General features: G+C 43.7%; 1 protein-coding gene across 1 annotated transcript in view; it reads right to left on the reverse strand.

Moving 5' to 3' along the window:
• The window catches only part of LOC126203494 (protein yellow-like), an 81,938-nt gene that overhangs the window by 19,262 nt on the left and 43,742 nt on the right, over positions 1-18,934 (reverse strand). The window contains exon 3 of the mRNA XM_049937823.1: positions 5,522-5,715. Coding sequence (XP_049793780.1) covers positions 5,522-5,715 — 194 coding nt within the window. The remainder of the gene's footprint in view (positions 1-5,521; positions 5,716-18,934) is intronic.

The raw sequence follows: 18,934 nt of genomic DNA on the forward strand, positions 1-18,934 counted from the left end.
AGACCCTGTCAGAGAGAGATCGACCGTCTAGTGCGTTCAAAAATGGTTCAAATGGCTCTGAGCACTATGGGACTTAACTTCTCAGGTCATCAGTCCCCTACAACTTAGAACTACTTAAACCTAACTAACCTAAGGACATCACAAACATCCATGCCCGAGGCAGGAGTCGAACCTGCGACCGTAGCTGTCACGTGGTTCCAGACTGTAGCGCCTAGAACCGCTCGGCCATTCCGGCCGGCCCTAGTGCAAGTCTTTCTACATCATTTCACTTCGGCGAATAGCGCGTTGATGCAGAAATCGCTTGGGCAGAGATCGGAAGATGTGTAGCCGGCCGGAGTGGCCGTGTGGTTCCAGGTGCTACAGTCTGGTGCCGAGCGACCGCTACGGTCGCAGGTTCGAATCCTGCCTCGGGCATGGATGTGTGTGATGTCCTTACGTTAGTTAGGTTTAATTAGTTCCAAGTTCTAGGCGACTGATGACCTCAGAAGTTAAATCGCATAGTGCTCAGAGCGATTTGAACCATTTGAAGATGCGTAAGGGCTTCCCAGCGAAACTATTGCAGCGTACTCGAATCAACGTTGGCAATATGTGGGCGGCCCCTACAAGGAAGGTAGGAGATAAGGAACTGTCGGACGTAAAGCTGTGAGGGGCGCTCATGAGTGTTGCTTGGATACCTCAGTCGGTGGAGCACATGCCCACAAAAGGCAAAGCCTCCAGGCTTGGATCCCGGTTCGGCATACAGTTTTAATCTGCCACAAAGGTATGTCTCACCGCACACTCTCTGCAGAGTGAAAATTGGTCCTGGAATTCTAAGCGCCGTCGTAAAATAGGGAGAAGACACTTCTGGTCTAGCACTGCTGCCAATATTGGTGTGGTTTATTCAGCGGCTTACCACACCCTACAGAGCACCCCGCCTGTGACTCAACACAACACACGGACTGCATGGTAGTTTTGTAAGTAGAGTGTTTCAGTCTGTCATACACACACACACACACACACACACACACACACACACAGAGTATGTGACCACCGTTCAGACGTAACGGATGTTGTATGACTTCTGTGGAGGCCTTTAAAATGGACATTTAGCGTATGGCTAATACAGACATATCATGAAATTACATATACACATGTACATATTGACACACAAGAAACTTAAGTTTGTCTTTACAACTGAATATCCAGTCCTTCAATCCAGCGCACTGCATCTGGAGTTGCTAGCAGGAAGTCCTCTTTGGCGCTGTGATAGGCTCGAATCCTGCATTCACTGACAGTGTGGTGAACTGTCTGGTATGGAGCCCCGCAGTCACAAGCTGGATCAGGCAGCTTCTTCCACTTAAAGAGAGCATCCCTGCATCGCCCATGGGTGGTACGGATTCTGTTGAGAGTAGACCAGGTCTTGCGTGGTAAGTCGAATCCACTTGGAAGTTAGCACCTGAGAAGATGTTATGCAGGTGCACATCTGTCACTGCTTCCCACCGACCTATCCACTCTTCAAGAGGTTTGAAATTCTTAGCAACCATGTCAGCAGCATCGCACAGAGTTGGATGACGTAATTTCAGCCTCTTGCGATTTAAAAGTGGCAGGTCGCTATGCACGGGTAGGTTAGAATTCCTGGAGGTCTTGTGGAATTCTCTCATAAGGGCAGTACATCTGCGTAGATCAGGAGGCATTATACCGGTTAACAGTGGAAGCCAATAAACTGGAGTAGATCTGATTGTGCCAGATATTATGCGCATTGTCGTATTCAGCTGGGTATCAACAAGCCTTGTATGATGACTATTCATCCAAACAGGTGCACAATACTCAGCACTTGAGTATACCAAGCCCAGAGCTGAAGTTCGCAGGGTGGTTGCTAAAGATCCCCAGGTAGTTCCGCATAGCTTATGGAGGATGTTGTTTCGAGTCCTCAGCTTTTGAGCTAAGTTAAGAAGGTGTTGTTTGAAGCATAGTGTACGATCCAGGATGACACCAAGATATTTTGGGTTCCAATTGTGACGAAGAATTCTGCCTCTGAAACTTACTTCCAGTTTTACGTTCGCCAACTGGTTATTTAGAAGCAACACACTTCTGTTTTACTCACACTGGGTTGGAGTCTCCAGATTTTGAAGTAATTGTCTAATGCAGACAGGTCATTGGCTAAAATCTCTTCTGTTGTCTTCATTTCCTGGTGTTTGACGGCTAGAGCCAGGTCATCGGCATAGCAGTATTTTCTGGACGAAGTGTCAGGTAGACCAGATAGATATAGGTTGAACAGTAAGGGTGAGAGAACTGAGAGGCAATCCGTTGTTCAGCTTCCTCTCCTTACTTTTGTTGCTTCCAGTGATTACCTGGAACTTCCGATCACTTAGCATGCTGTTAATCAGTCGAGCCATTGTTCTGCAGGATATGATGCGGAGAAATTTGTAGATAAGGCCTTCCCTCCACACAGTGTCGAAGGCGGCAGTTAGATCAACAAATGCCACAGATGTTTTCTGCTTCATTTGGTATCCTGACTCTATGAAGGATGTGAGAGACAATACTTTAAAATGGACAAACTGGCCGATACTACTCATCAGTTAATAAAGACAAATTTCTGTGTCACTTCGAGGGTTTTTTGACACGAAAACGTACACCACAATGATTATACACTCCGACTAAAATGACTTTGCTACGCAAGGCAAGACATCTGGTCACATAAACAAATTTACACCCACATCTACATACGTATTCCGTAAACCACTGTGAAGTGCATGCCGGAGGATAATTTTTGTGTTACCATTGCACTGTACATTATGATGTCTTCCGGTTCCACCCGTGCATGGAGTTGAGGAAGGATGCTTAAAAGCCTCTATGCGAGATGCAATCCGTCACTTTCGTCTTCGCGGTCCCTACGTGACCCATACATAGGGGACTGTCGTATGTCCCTAGATCCATCACTTAACGCTGGTGTCGTCATATTATGTGAAATGTCGCAGAATGCAAACGTTCAAAAGTTCAAATACTTTACTTCATTCAATATGTGGAGAATTACTCGAGTTTCGAAATCATTTCATCAGTTAATTTCCTCCGTAGTAGAAGGAATCGCTTCTAAACAATTCAACGAAGCCATCATCAAGATAATCAACTTAATGAAATTTCATCTTTCTATCAATTCAACTCACTTAAAGCCAATTACTAACGTCTGGTATGAAAGACAAGTCATTGAATATGTAGCACTGAATACGCATATTACATACGGTGAACGGAAATCCTTTGACCACCGTGGTTACATTGACCACTCGTTAGATCTCTCTAGTGGCTATGCGTTGATTGTTTAGTACACACCGTTTGATGGTAAAGCTCCATCAATGTACGCTAAATGGCGCAAAGTAGCGTCGATTTTCTTGCAGAATATTTGTTGAACCTGTTGTGATTTATAACTGTATATGAAAAAGTGTTTTAAAATCGTGCTGTGCAATATCCACCGATATCATTTAACTGCAAAACGTTCGCTGTTTTCAACTAAATGATGTATGTTAATCGATTAATTCTCAAAATAGACTACTGATTAGTTTTTTTGTATATTACGATTTCTGATGTCACACGCATGATTTCTCTGTTTTGGGGATACTTTAGCCACTGATTATTGTTACCCCAGGATTACAGATAAACCATTCATTAAACGTTGTTGATGCCAATAACAGTGAGGAACTAAGGAATACATACGTTAACCACCAGTATATAAAATAAGGCTCATTCGTAACTGTTAACTGCCTACAACTAAGAAAAACAAACGTCAGTCATATATTGCTCGAACTGCAAGCTGTTGCGGTTTAGGCAGTGATTCAGGTATAACACATAATGTCATATACCGCCGAAAAAAGTAATGGAGTTTGTTTGGCTACAAGTTCCAGATATTGCTTCGATAAAATACCACATACCTTAATTCTGAGTGCAATAGATGTTTTGGAACGAGGATTTACGTTTAAGATGAATGAAACTGAAGGTATTATGCTAAGCTAAATTTGGAGCTATGTTTGTGATACTCCATATTAGTACTTTTCATTAAATAATGAAATAATAAGCTGCCAGTTGCATGAAAGAAATTTAATTTCTTTACCGTTTTCGGTCACTTAATGCCCTTCTTCGGAAGGTTATACCTGTCGCATTACTTGCTAGTGTCAGTAATAAAGAGCATACAGCAAAATACCATGGTCCTAAAGAGTATGCAGGAACAATAAGTAATACAATACTGAATCCATTAATACAATAAGACCTCTTAGATGCCCACATGTTTCTGGGTTATGGCATTTTGCTGTATGCACTTTATTATTGACACACGTAGATAATGCGATACGTATAACCTTCCGAAGAAGGGCACTAAGTGCCCGAAACCGGTAAAGAACTTAAATTTCTTTTTATGCAACTGGCTGTTTGTTATTTCATTATATGCAACTATGGTCGCTGAATACGGATAAAATACGAAACTTTTCATTATATTTATAATTTGTTTATAAACTGGACTAGGCTTTTCCCTTTTATGAGGCTTAATTAACTACTTAAGAAACTTTAGGTCAATGTATTATTTATAGGTGGTCAAAGTTTCATGGTATTTTTGAACTATTGACCACAAAGTGAATAATAGCTAACAGTTAAGGTGGAAGCATAGGCCGGTCAATGTATCCCCAGATCCATGCTAACTTTGACCACCTACATTTCTTTCCATTATTTATTCTGCATTTTAGAAAACGTGTTAGTACGTAATCCTTTCATACAAGCCCCTATGCTCACTAATACAAATATCGCAAGGAGTTAAAAAACAGTCACGAAATCACATTTGAATCTGAAAATCGGACAAAGTATACCCGGTTTACGATACTTCATTATAGGTAGCTCCATCACTTGCGTAAGGTCAGAGGTTAGTTCAACATTTGCCGATGACTCTCCATCCAAAATAAGATCCCGGCTCCTCCATACTAATATATCCTCAGTCCAGTAACAAAGTTTGATTTATCTATTACCATATTGTTCGGGGTGCACTCAGCCTTGTGATGCGAATTGAGGAGCTGCTCGGCCGAATAGTAGCGGCTCCGGTCAAAGAAAACCATCATAACGACCGGGAGAGCGGTGTGCTGACCACACGCCCCTCCTATCCGCATCCTCAACTGAGGATGACACGGCGGTCGGATGGTCCCGATGGGCCACTTGTGGCCTGAAGACGGAGTGCATTTTTTTATTATCATATTTTCGACATGGTTAATGTGTTACACTGTCACACGATTTTCTGAAGTCAAGAAATACTGCATCCACATGTCTGTCTAGAATCGTGGCTTTCCGGAGAGTGGCAATGAGCGTCCCTTACCAAGCGGGGTAATGTTAGGGTAGAAAGAAATTGCTGACGCTGCAAACCAAATGGGCTCCTTTCAGTAGCTGAGGGCAGTCGTGGGATGTCCGCGGCTCATCAATAGCAACAACAAGTGAGTGTGGGCGGTGACCGGACGAACTGTGAAACCGGTTGTTCGCGGACGAGCCAGCAGTGCTGCGCGCAGCGCGGGCTGACCTTGGGTGGCGTGACGTGGCTGGTGTTGCCCAGGATGTCGTCGACCCCGGTGTCCATGACCCAGAGGCGGTCGCACGCGTCGACGCTCACGCGGAACACCGACACCACGCGCTGTTTGCCGTCGTCTGTCCGATCCTCGGGCAGCAGGTTCGACTCCCATTCAGGGTACGGGTGCAGCACAGGCGCTCTGATGCCTGCAAAAAAAGAGGTTGACAGTTAAGTATGTCAGGGACTTGACGTATAGCCAATCTCCAACAAAGAAGCAGCACTAAATATTCCACAATGCGAATCAAGAACAGCTGGCAGCTTAGAAGCAGACATTGAAACGTCCCCTTTGGAAAATTATAAATGACTGTGCTAGTAAAACGCTTACGTTATTTGATACAAAGACAGCTGAGTAAAAATGAACGTACTCAGACAGTTCTATCTTTACTTATTCTGATCATCACTAAACTGACACACAATATTTTTAGCGCAACGCAATCTGAGTTTCCATAATCCCTACAAAAGAATGGCCCTGACTAACAATAACCTATACCTTTCATAAATCACTCACAAAAATCTTAGTTACTCGAGCTACTGCAATACAGCGAGCGCCAATACTGTCAGCTAAATTAAAGATTCTAACTACTGTAGGCACTAACTACTGATAGGCATAGTTAGCAAATGAAAGATTTTGATACAGAACAAAAAATGTATTTACTTTAATAATATTCAAAAGTCATCATATACAGAGTGAGTCACCTAACGTTACCGCTGGATATATTTCGTAAACCACATCAAATACTGACGAACCGATTCCTCAGACCGAACGTGAGGAGAGGGGCTAATGTAATTGGTTAATACAAACCATACAAAAATGCACGGAAGTATGTTTTTTAACACGAACCTACGTTTTTTAAATGGAACCACGTTAGTTTTGTTAGCACATCTCAACATATAAACAAATACGTAATCAGTGCCGTTTGTTGCAATTTAAATTGTTAATTACATCCGGAGATATTGTAACCTAAAGTTGACGCTTGACACCTCCGACGTTCAGTTGCGTGTTGTAAGAAACACGGGCCACGGTCAGCGAGCAGAATCTGCAGGGACATGTTTACGATGACGACCGTGTTTACGAGTGTGGCTGTAGTGCACTGTTGTGGTTTGGTCTAGCTGTCGCAGTGTCCGCATGTAGCGTTTGCTAGTGAAGTGTTGCAGGAACTGTCACCATGGTGTATTCGAACTCTGAAAAGGCGGAGATGATACTCATCTATGGCGAGTGTCGACGAAATGCAGCTGAAGCCTGCAGGGTGTATGCAGAACGGTACCCGGACAGAGAGCATCCAACGTGCCGCACATTGCAAAACATCTACCGCCAACTGTATGCAGCACATATGGTCGTAGCACGCAAACGGGTCCGTAACAGGCCCGTCACAGGAGAAGCGGGTGCAGTTGGTGTGTTAGCTGCTGTTGCCATGAACCCACACATGAGCACACGGGACATTGCGAGAGCCGGTGGACTGAGTCAAAGTAGTGTCATGCGCATACTGCATCGTCACCGCTGTCACCCGTTTCATGAGTCGCTACATCAGCAATTACATGGTGATGACTTTAATCATAGAGTGCAATTCTGTCAATGGGCATTAACAGAGAATGCGTTGCAGTTCTACCTGTTTACCGATGAAGCGGGTTTCACAAACCACGGGGCAGTGAATCTACGGAACATGCATTACTAGTCCGTGGACAATCCTCGCTGGCTCAGACAGGTAGAGCGACAGCGACCGTGGACTGTAAATGTATGGTGCGGAATCATTGGCGACCACCTCACTGGTCCTCACTTCATTGCAGGGGCCCAAACAGCTGCAACATGCATCGCGTTTCTACAGAATGATCTGCCAACGTTGCTCGAAAATGTCCCACTGGAAACGCGTCGACGTATGTGGTATCAGCATGATGGTGCACCTGCACATTCCGCAATTAACACTAGGCTGACCCTTGACAGGATGTTCGACGGGCGTTTCATAGGACGTGGAGGACGCATAAATTTGCCAGCCCGTTCTCCTGATCTTACACCTCTGGACTTCTTTCTGTGTGGTACGTTAAAGGAGAATGTGTACCGTGATGTGCCTAAAACCCCAGAGGATATGAAACAACGTATTGTGGCAGCCTGCGGCGACATTACACCAGATGTACTGCGGCGTGTACGACATTAATTACGCCAGAGATTGCAATTGTGTGCAACAAATGATGGCCACCAAATTGAACATCTATTGGCCTGACATGTCGGGACACACTCTATTCCACACCGTAATTGAAAACGGAAACCACGAGTGTACGTGTACCTCAGCCCTCATGGTAATGTACATGTGCGTCAGTGAAAAAGACCAATAAAAAGGTGTTAGCATGTGGACGTAATGTGCTGTTCCAGTCTCTTCTGTACCTAAGGTCCATCACCGTTCCCTTTGGATCCCTACTTAATTCGGTGCTCTCCGATACACACGATCGAACAGCGGAGGAGTGGTACGCAAGCGTCAACTTTAGGTTACAATATCTCCGGATGTAATTAACATTTTACAATGCAACAAACGGCACTGATTACGTATTTGTTTATATGTTCAGATGTGCTAACAAAACTAACGGGGTTCCATTAAAAAACGTAGATTTGTGTTAAAAAACATACTTCCGTGCATTTTTGTATGGTTTGTATTAACCAATTACACTAGCCCCTCTCCTCACGTTCGGTCTGTGGAATCGATTCGTCAGTATTTGATGTGGTTTACGAAATATATCCAGCGGTAATGTTAGGTGACTCACCCTGTATATATCTATCAATTCATAACATTCATCTTTACAAATTTCCTTTTTCTGGCGGACACACGTTCAGATCGTCCGCTTATAGCAACCTCTCAAAACTCTGGTATCTCTCTCTCCACATCCACCACTGCTGGCGGCTCACCTCCAACTGCACAACGCTACGCGCTATTTACATCCAGCTGCCCAACACTACATAGCGAATATTCCAACAATACCAACCAGACACAGGCTGCACACAGAACAGTCGGTGATTTTCATACAGAGCGCTACGTGGCGTTACCAACACAAAAACCTAAACAGTCTACTTACAACATTCTCGGTGTAGCGAACCAGCTTAAGTCGCTTAATAAAGGTATATCTTCCGATCCAGATTTTACATCAATTACGTTCCGCCGGCCAGAGTGGCCGTGCGGTTCTAGGCGCTACAGTCTGGAACCGAGCGACCGATACGGTCGCAGGTTCGGATCCTGCCTCGGGCATGGATATGTGTGATGTCCTTAGTTTAGTTAGGTTTAATTAGTTCTAAGTTCTAGGCGACTGATGACCCCTGAAGTTAAGTCGCATAGTGCTCAGAGCAATTACGTTCCTTTCGGACTATGTTGATGTAACACTTTCGTTTTCACCAATCATATGTAACAGCTCGCACGACGAAAGATCCGTACTTACACGCAGTGGGTAGTTATAAAGGTCACATCATTACACGAGAAAGTAAATGGAAGCAATCTGCTGAATTATAGCTCCACATCGCTGACATCAAATTGCGGTAGGATTCTGGAACACATTCCGCGTTTTACCATAATGAAATACTTCACAGTCGGCTACAAATCAAATTGCCTGTCTATGAAGTATCGTCGCAGTTGTGTGACAGATTGCGAAATTTCCAGTCGCAGTAAATGACCTTTAGACCTCATCAAGAAAATGAAAGAATGCTTCAGAACGGCAACAAGCGACATTAGCGACACATGGAGCATATAAAATTTCTTACAGCGGAACCACAAGAAGCAAAGTCCGCACTCGCTTAGCTGAACACAAAAGAAACTGTTGTAGCGGAACTTGCTTATCGAAATGAATGCCGCAAATTAAAATCCACCAAGGCCAGCGCATGTGGATACCTTTTTAGTATGGACACACAACAAAGATGAGTTGGATGCTTTCTTGATACATCGGAACAGCGAAACATAAAACTGTATTTACGATGGAGAAAGAGAGCAACGAGAAACTTAATTTTCTGGATTTACCAATAATCAAACTGGTGGAAGCAGCTTACGACCATAAGGCGAACAGGAAAGCTGCGCACACTGATTGACTCCTCCTTAGGGAATCCAGCCATCAATCAGGACAAAAAAAGAGGTATCACTAAAACCTTGGTAGACAGAGCAAATAAAATTGGCGGCTCGGTTTGTTTACAAGATGAGCTGAATCACCTGGGGTTGGCTTTTTTTCTTTTAAAAACAAAAAGCAAAAAAGACGTTGTTTCAGTAAGAAGTTCGATCGAATACTTCGTCCAAGAAGAGAGAGACACCGGGATTAATAAGGAACAACGGCCGCCAATTGGGAAAGTAAAAGAACGCTTCAGGAAAGCAAAAAGAATACGGCATCCGCTAGTGACACCTGGGGCCTATAAAATTCCTTTTAGTTGTGGATAAGCATGCAACGGGTCCACGAAAGAATAGTTAACAACTGCTTAGCCCACCACAAAAGGAACTGCCGCAGAGGAACATGCTTTTCAAAATGTAAACCACGAATTAAAATTCGTTCAGCAAATACAGCGCTTCATCATGTATAGAGAGGCCATAGAGAGTTGCAAACACCACAAAAATTTTACTAGAGAGGAAGAAAAAGTTAGTTTAAACGAAATATATACTCAGAATTTGCGCCAACAGATTTACAATCGACTACTTTTAATGGAGAACTATGACTCCAGTCAGAAATAATCACGCATTTGGCATTATGAGGCTATGCTTTGTACATAGCCCTTAGAGGCCATGATGCTGTTGCTGTTTTACTTCGGAAGATGTCAACCACAGTCGGAGCCGAAATTTTAGGGAACATTTGCTCAGCCCATTAGTTGGAAAAATATATATGTCCTACTTAATAATAAAAAATTTTCGTTTTTATTGATTCGTTCTACTGTTGTTCTTCAACAGATGGGTGTTCATTCTACAACACTCTGTAATTATTTAATTTTAATGAAATAATTAAAATATTAAGGAAACAGAGTTTGTACAAAAGTATGGGAACACCATAAATACCAATACGTTGTAGGAAACCCGTTGGCCTTCAAGACAGCTTCCAGTTGTCTTGGAATGGACAAATATAGGATCTGTAAGGTTTTCAAAGCAATCTCATACAATTCTTCCTGCAAAATAGTGCCAGTTCACGTAACAATGACGGAGGTGGACAGCAACCAGCACCCACTCTCTCCAAAGTAGACAACAAAGCGTCAATAATATTGAGATCAAGGCAACTGCGGTGGCCAGGGGACATGCGATAATTCATTCTCGTGCTCAGAAAACCAGAACTGGATGATGCGAGCTGTGGGAACCGAGACCATGTCGGCTCAACACAGCGTCACCATGGGGAACAATCATTGCGCCATGGGAGATGGACCTGATCAGCCAAAATGGTCACATAATTCATGCAGTAATGCGACCTTGCAGAGTAACTACGTGGCCCATGGAATCCGACGATGTCGCTACCCAAATCCGTCACCGAACCCCCGCCATGTTTCACTCTTGGGACGCAAACTCGACCGTACCTTGGAAACAGTGTGAAACAAGACCCATCTGACCAAATGACATTCTTCCATTGCTCCACAGTCCATGTTTTATGGCTTCGACACAACGCTTTCTTGTTACGACCTTTGTCTCACTGACGAGTGGCTTTGGAAAACCAGTTCGCCCTGCAGTTCCCGCGCTGTGGATCTCTGTTCGTGTTGTTTCGGTGCCGACAGGGTTTACGAGTTCGACTTTCAGTTCTGCAGTGACTTTTGCATCTGTCGTCCTCTTCGTCACAATTCTCAATGACCGTCCGTCATGATCACTCAGCACATAATCTCGTCCACGTGTGACTTAACGGATCAAGTTCTTCTGCTTTCCCTATATGCGATGTAAATCTTCAATATTGTGTCTCTTGAACCAACAAACACTTCGGGTACCTTGGTTACGGAAGCACCCACTCTACGATCGCCAACAATTTGCCCACGTCCGGATTCACTGAGCACCGACGTTATGTACTCACAACTAGATCGAAAGCTGTTCTCACCGCGTCCGACACTTGCAAAGTGTTGAGGACATTGCGCACTTGTCTGCAGCCTGGCTACCATCTGCGTTTATGTTCAACACGCGTTTCTCTCGGTGTTCCCATATGTTTGTCTAATCCATGAATCTTACTGGGGATTTAAGAGGTCTTTTTCGTAAAGATAATGCTGTTTACTACTCGGAATGGTTACTCCTCTAGAAAATGGTGAATGTGTTTTCCAATAAGTTGTTTGTTAGGAGGTAAGTGGTAAAAGTGGCTCATAATCTCATCTATCGAGAAACAATAAAGGGACCGATTATATGCCTTAACAAATAAATGTTAGCATTGAGATATTATTTTAGATATAAAGGCTTCAAATAGATCACATATTTTAAAGGAAGGTAGATTAGGGTTTAGAGTCCCGTAGTACTGTGTAAAGCCGAAATAACACACACCAAAAAAAATTTTGCATCATCCCGGTTCCCATAACTCCTGAAGATAGACGTCGACTATGGATATTGTATCACAGATACAGTCCCTTTAACTATTCAGAAATGTCTCTAAACCCCCCCTCCCCCCAAAGATGTAAACAACCATGCATGAGCAGCGCCTAGACGGAGGGGGGTCCGACATCCGATAAGTTCCAGTCACTGCATCAGGACGGAGGTACACGATTCGTGATCGAAATTAGAACTATATTAACACCTTCAGCTGCTGACGGGAGTTGATAAATATCAACGGGGACAGGTGAACTTGGTATTAGACGCACCGGTGTGTACAGCAATCTGTTTATGTTGATCTCTATTCCAATTTTCTGTACAGGTTCCGGAAGTCTCGGAACCGAGGTGATGCAAAACTTTTTTTGATGTGTGTATGTAGAAGTAGCTTTAGGTGTGCCAGAGGGAAGTGTGTTTGGAACCTTGCTGTTCATGTGGTATATATAAATGACCTTACAAACAACATTAATAGTAATTTCAGACTTTTCGCTGCTGATCTAATTATCTGTATTGAAATACAGCTTGAAGAAAGCTGCACAAATATTCATTTTGATCTTCGCGATATTCCCAAAGTGGTGGGAAGTTGGTAACTTGTTTTAAATGTTAGGAATGTGAAATTTTGCACTTCAAAAAACGAAAAGACGTAGTAGCGTGTGACTGCAATACCAGTAAGCCACAACTGGTCAACTCACACAAATATACGGGAGTAAAAACTTGAAGCGATATGAAATGGAACTATCACTTGGGGTCCATTGTAAGTAAATTAGGTGGAAGACTGTGATTCATTGGTAGAATGCTAGGAAAAATTCAATCATTCTCTAAAGGAGGTTACTTACTCGAGCCCCCCCCCATGAACCATGGACCTTGCCGTTGGTGGGGAGGCTTGCGTGCCTCAGCGATACAGATAGCCGTACCGTAGGTACAACCACAACGGAGGGGTATCTGTTGAGAGGCCAGACAAACGTGTGGTTCCTGAAGAGGGGCAGCAGCCTTTTCAGTAGTTGCAAGGGCAACAGTCTGGATGATTGACTGATCTGGCCTTGTAACAATAACCAAAACGGCCTTGCTGTGCTGGTACTGCGAACGGCTGAAAGCAAGGGGAAACTACGGCCGTAATTTTTCCCGAGGGCATGCAGCTTTACTGTATGATGAAATGATGATTGCGTCCTCTTGGGTAAAATATTCCGCAGGTAAAATAGTCCCCCATTCGGGTCTCCGGGCGGGGACTACTCAAGAGGATGTCGTTATCAGGAGAAAGAAATCTGGCGTTCTACGGATCGGAGCGTGGAACGTCAGGTCCCTTAATCGGGCAGGTAGGTTAGAAAATTTGAAAAGGGAAATGGATAGGTTAAAGTTAGATATAGTGGGAATTAGTGAAGTTCGGTGGCAGGAGGAACAAGACTTCTGGTCAGGTGACTACAGGGTTATAAACACAAAGTCAAATAGGGGTAATGCAGGAGTAGGTTTAATAATGAATAGGAAAATAGGAATGAGGGTTAGCTACTACAAACAGCACAGTGAACGCATTATTGTGGCCAAGATAGATACGAAGCCCACACCTACTACAGTAGTACAAGTTTATATGCCAACTAGCTCTGCAGATGACGAAGAAATTGAAGAAATGTATGATGAAATAAAAGAAATTATTCAGATAGTGAAGGGAGACGAAAATTTAATAGTCATGGGTGACAGGAATTCGAGTGTAGGAAAAGGGAGAGAAGGAAACGTAGTAGGTGAATATGAATTGGGGCTAAGAAATGGAAGAGGAAGCCGCCTGGTAGAATTTTGCACAGAGCACAACTTAATCGTAGCTAACACTTGGTTTAAGAATCATGAAAGAAGGTTGTAGACATGGAAGAACCCTGAAGATACTGAAAGGTATCAGATAGATTATATAATGGTAAGACAGAGATTTAGGAACCAGGTTTTAAATTGTAAGACATTTCCAGGGGCAGATGTGGACTCTGACCACAATCTATTGGTTATGACCTGTAGATTAAAACTGAAGAAACTGCAGAAAGGTGGGAATTTAAGGAGATGGGACCTGGATAAACTGACTAAACCAGAGGTTGTACAGAGTTTCAGGGAGAGCATAAGGGAACAATTGACAGGAATGGGGGAAAGAAATACAGTAGAAGAAGAATGGGTAGCTTTGAGGGATGAAGTAGTCAAGGCAGCAGAGGATCAAATAGGTAAAAAGACGAGGGCTAGTAGAAATCCTTGGGTAACAGAAGAAATATTGAATTTAATTGATGAAAGGAGAAAATATAAAAATGCAGTAAATGAAGCAGGCAAAAAGGAATACAAACGTCTCAAAAATGAGATCGACAGGAAGTGCAAAATGGCTAAGCAGGGATGGCTAGAGGACAAATGTAAGGATGTAGAGGCTTGTCTCACTAGGGGTAAGATAGATACTGCCTACAGGAAAATTAAAGAGACCTTTGGAGATAAGAGAACCACTTGTATGAACATCATGAGCTCAGATGGAAACCCAGTTCTAAGCAAAGAAAGGGAAAGCAGAAAGGTGGAAGGAGTATATAGAGGGTCTATACAAGGGCGATGTACTTGAGGACAATATTATGGAAATGGAAGAGGATGTAGATGAAGATGAAATGGGAGATACGATACTGCGTGAAGAGTTTGACAGAGCACTGAAAGACCTGAATCGAAACAAGGCCCCCGGAGTAGACAACATTCCATTGGAACTACTGACGCGGCCTTGGGAGAGCCAGTCCTGACAAAACTCTACCATCTGGTGAGCAAGATGTATGAATCACGCGAAATACCCTCAGACTTCAAGAAGAATATAATAATTCCAATCCCAAAGAAAGCAGGTGTTGACAGATGTGAAAATTACCGAAAAATCAGTTTAATAAGCCACGGCTGCAAAATACTAACGCGAATTCTTTACGGACGAATGGAAAAACTGGTAGAAGCCGACCTCGGGGAAGATCGGTTTGGATTCCGTAGAAATACTGGAACACGTGAGGCAATACTGACCTTACGACTTATCTTAGAAGAAAGATTAAGGAAAGGCAAAGCTACGTTTCTAGCATTTGTAGACTTAGAGAGAGCTTTTGACAATGTTAACTGGAATACTCTCTTTCAAATTCTAAAGGTGGCAGGGGTAAAATACAGGGAGCGAAAGGCTATTTACAATTTGTACAGAAACCAGATGGCAGTTATAAGAGTCGAGGGGCATGAAAGGGAAGCAGTGGTTGGGAAAGGAGTGAGACAGGGTTGTAGCCTCTCCCCGATGTTATTCAATCTGTATATTGAGCAAGCAGTAAAGGAAACAAAAGAAAAATTCGGAGTAGGTATTAAAATCCATGGAGAAGAAATAAAAACTTTGAGGTTTGCCGATGACATTGTAATTCTGTCAGCGACAGCAAAGGACTTGGAAGAGCAGTTGAACGGAATGGATGGTGTCTTGAAGGGAGGATATAAGATGAACATCAACAAAAGCAAAACGAGTATAATGGAATGTAGTTGAATTAAGTCGGGTGATGTTGTGAGGGTCTTAGATTAGGAAATGAGACACTTAAAGTAGTAAAGGAGTTTTGCTATTTGGGGAGCAAAATAACTGATGATGGTCGAAGTAGAGAGGATATAAAATGTAGACTGGCAATGGCAAGGAAAGCGTTTCTGAACAACAGAAATTTGTTAACATCGAGTATAGATTTAAGTGTCAGGAAGTCATTTCTGAAAGTATTTGTATGGAGTGTAGCCATGTATGGAAGTGAAACATGGACGGTAAATAGTTTGGACAAGAAGAGAACAGAAGCTTTCGAAATGTGGTGTTACAGAAGAATGCTGAAGATTAGATAGGTAGATCACATAACTAATGAGGAGGTACTGAATAGGATTGGGGAGAAGAGGAGTTTGTGGCACAACTTGACCAGAAGAAGGGATCGGTTGGTAGGACATGTTCTGAGGCATCAAGGGATCACCAATTTAGTATTGGAGGGCAGCGTGGAGGGTAAAAATCGTAGGGGGAGACCAAGAGATGAATACACTAAGCAGATGCAGAAGGATGTAGGTTGCAGTAGGTACTGGGAGATGAAGAAGCTTGCACAGGATAGAGTAGCATGGAGAGCTGCATCAAACCAGTCTCAGGACTGAAGACCACAACAACAACAACAACAACACTTACTCGAGCCACCCACCCTGGAATCTGTACCAAATAAGACTAACAGGGGATATTGAACGTGTCCAAATAAGAGCTGCAGGAATGGTCACAAGTTCGTTTGACACATGACAGAGCGTGATGGTGATGCTGATAAAATTGAATTTGCAAACACTTGAAGACACAGATTATTCCATAAAAGCCTACTTATTAAGTCTGAAGAGCCAGCTTTAAATAATGATTCAAGGAGTACTACTGCGACACCCTCCTTGTCGTTACCACAGGCATCAAGATTGGACTAATGAATACGCGCGTGCACAGAGACGCTAAGGAATCATTCTTTCCGTGCTCCGTAAGTGACTGCATCGGAAAAAAGATCAAATGTTACAACGGAAAGTACCTTCTCCCATGCACTTCCCAGTGGTTTTCAGGTGTAAGTGTAGGTAAATTTCATGCCTTTTCCGTGGTGTTCCCTATTAGAATTCAGCTTCCGGGTAACTCTGGCAAGTTGCTTTGTGCTACGCTAACAAAATGATCGTAACGAGGAAATCGCGAAGGAGCGATGTTAATCTACCAGCGACCATCTCTAGCCAGTGCTGGAGTTTCCAAGGCGTGAAGAGAGAGAAGTGAATGGAGAGTCGTAAACCGGCTGTCGTGACTGGAACTGGAGGCGCGAGGTGATGCTGGTGGGTGGGAGGTTGCGAAGGGTCTCTCTTGCAGCGGAATGCCAAGGCAACGCAACCACGCTCTCGCCTGGCCGTCGTACTGTCCTCGGTTTCAATAATGTCACCGTCACGCTTGAGTAGCCTGGACAGATGTCGGCAACATCACAACTACATCTGCAACAAGTGGCATGCACTGAGGTGACTAAAGTCATGGGATACCGCCTAATGTCGCGTCAAATCTCCTTTTGCATCAACATCCTTGGTGCAGCGACTCGACATGACAGGGACGCAACAAGTCGTGGGTAGTCCCCTGCAGAAATATTGAACAATGCTACCTCTATAGCCGTCCATAATTGCGAAGGTGATGCCGGTGCAGGATTTTGTACACAACCTGACCTCTCGATTATGTAAAATAATTCTCCCACGGGATTCATGTCACAATCTGGGTGGCCAAATCATTCGCTCGAAATGTTCAGAATGTTCTTCAAACTAATCGGGAACAATTGTGACCCGGTGACATGACACATTACCATCCATTAAAATTTCATCGTTGTTTGAGAACACGAAGTCCTTGAATGGCTGCAAGTGATCTCAGAGTAGCAGAACAAAAAGACCACCCATTCATTTCCATGTTGACACAGCCCACACCATTATAGACGCACCACCAGCTTGCGCAGTGCCTTGTTGACAATTTGGGCCCATGGCTTCGTGGGATCTGCGTCACACTCGAATGCTACCATCAGCTCTTACCATCTGAAATCGGGACTCACCTGACCAGACAACTGTCTTCCAGTCGTCTAGAGTCCAACCAGTTTCGTCACAAACCCATGAGATGCGCTGTAGGCGATGCCGTGCTCTCTGCAAAGGCACTCGCGTTTGTCATCTGATTCCATAGCCTATTAACGCCGAATTTCGCCGCACTGTCCTAATGAATACGTTCGTCGTACTTCCCACATCAATTTCTGCGGTTGTTTCACGCAGTGTTGCTTGTCTATTAGCACGACGCTAAGCAAATGCCGCTGCTCTCGGTCGTTAAGTGAAGGCTGTCACCCATTGCGTTGTCCGTGGTGAGAAGTAACGTCTGAAATTAGGTACTCTCGGAACACTTGTCACACTGCGGATCTCGGAATATTGAATTCCCTAACGATTTCTGAAATGGAATGTTCCATGCTTCTAGCTCCAACTGCCATTCCGCATTCAAAGTCTGTTAATTTCTGTCGTGTGGCCATAATCACGTGAGCAGCTTTTTCGTATGAATCACCTGAGTAAAAATGACAGCTCTGTCAAAGCGCTCCCCTTTTATACCTTGAGTATGCGATACTACCTCCATCTGTATATATGCGTACCGCTATTGTCCCCGCAGTGTAGTTCGCAGCAGAGCGACGGTGGCAACAAGCAAACAACAGCAGGTGACGATGATGCAGCAGCTCAAAATAGTAGTAATGCCACTGTATCTGGAGAAGGTGTTACCTAGTGGAATAGTGTTTGTGCTGCAGACATGAAATCGATTATATCATAACATTAGCGTTCGAGTTTCCGAAATCAGATATTGGATTGTAAGGCCTGCCCAGCGGCAGGGATCACAATGTAGTAATGGTGATGAGCAGCCTGAAGTTGAAGAGAATCGTCTGGAAGAACCAATGTGGCTGTGGGATACTGCAGTACTGAGGAATGATGTGATGCCTTTGAAGTTCGCTGAGGATATGGATAGCCGTAAAGAATAATAAACAGTTCAGTTGAAGAGGAATGGACATATCTGAAAAGGGCAATCACAAACATTGGACAGTCAGACGCTGAGTACAAGGAAGGTACTGTAACTGCAAAGGAACGTTAGGTAACAGGGGAAATGCTTCAACCGATCGACGAAAGAAGAAGTACAAACATGTTCAGGAAAAGACAGGAATGTAGCAGTATAAGTCACTTAGGAACGAAATAAATACGAACCGCGGGGAAACAAGGAAATGGCTGCAGGAAAAATGCGAAGAAATCAAAAAAAGAAATGGTTGTCGGAAGGACTAATTGAGCATAGAGGAAAGTTAAAACAATCTTACGTCAAATTACAAGAAAGAGTGTCGCATTAAGAGTG

Source organism: Schistocerca nitens, chromosome 9, assembly GCF_023898315.1.
Source record: "Schistocerca nitens isolate TAMUIC-IGC-003100 chromosome 9, iqSchNite1.1, whole genome shotgun sequence".
Taxonomy (NCBI): Eukaryota; Metazoa; Arthropoda; class Insecta; order Orthoptera; family Acrididae; genus Schistocerca; species Schistocerca nitens.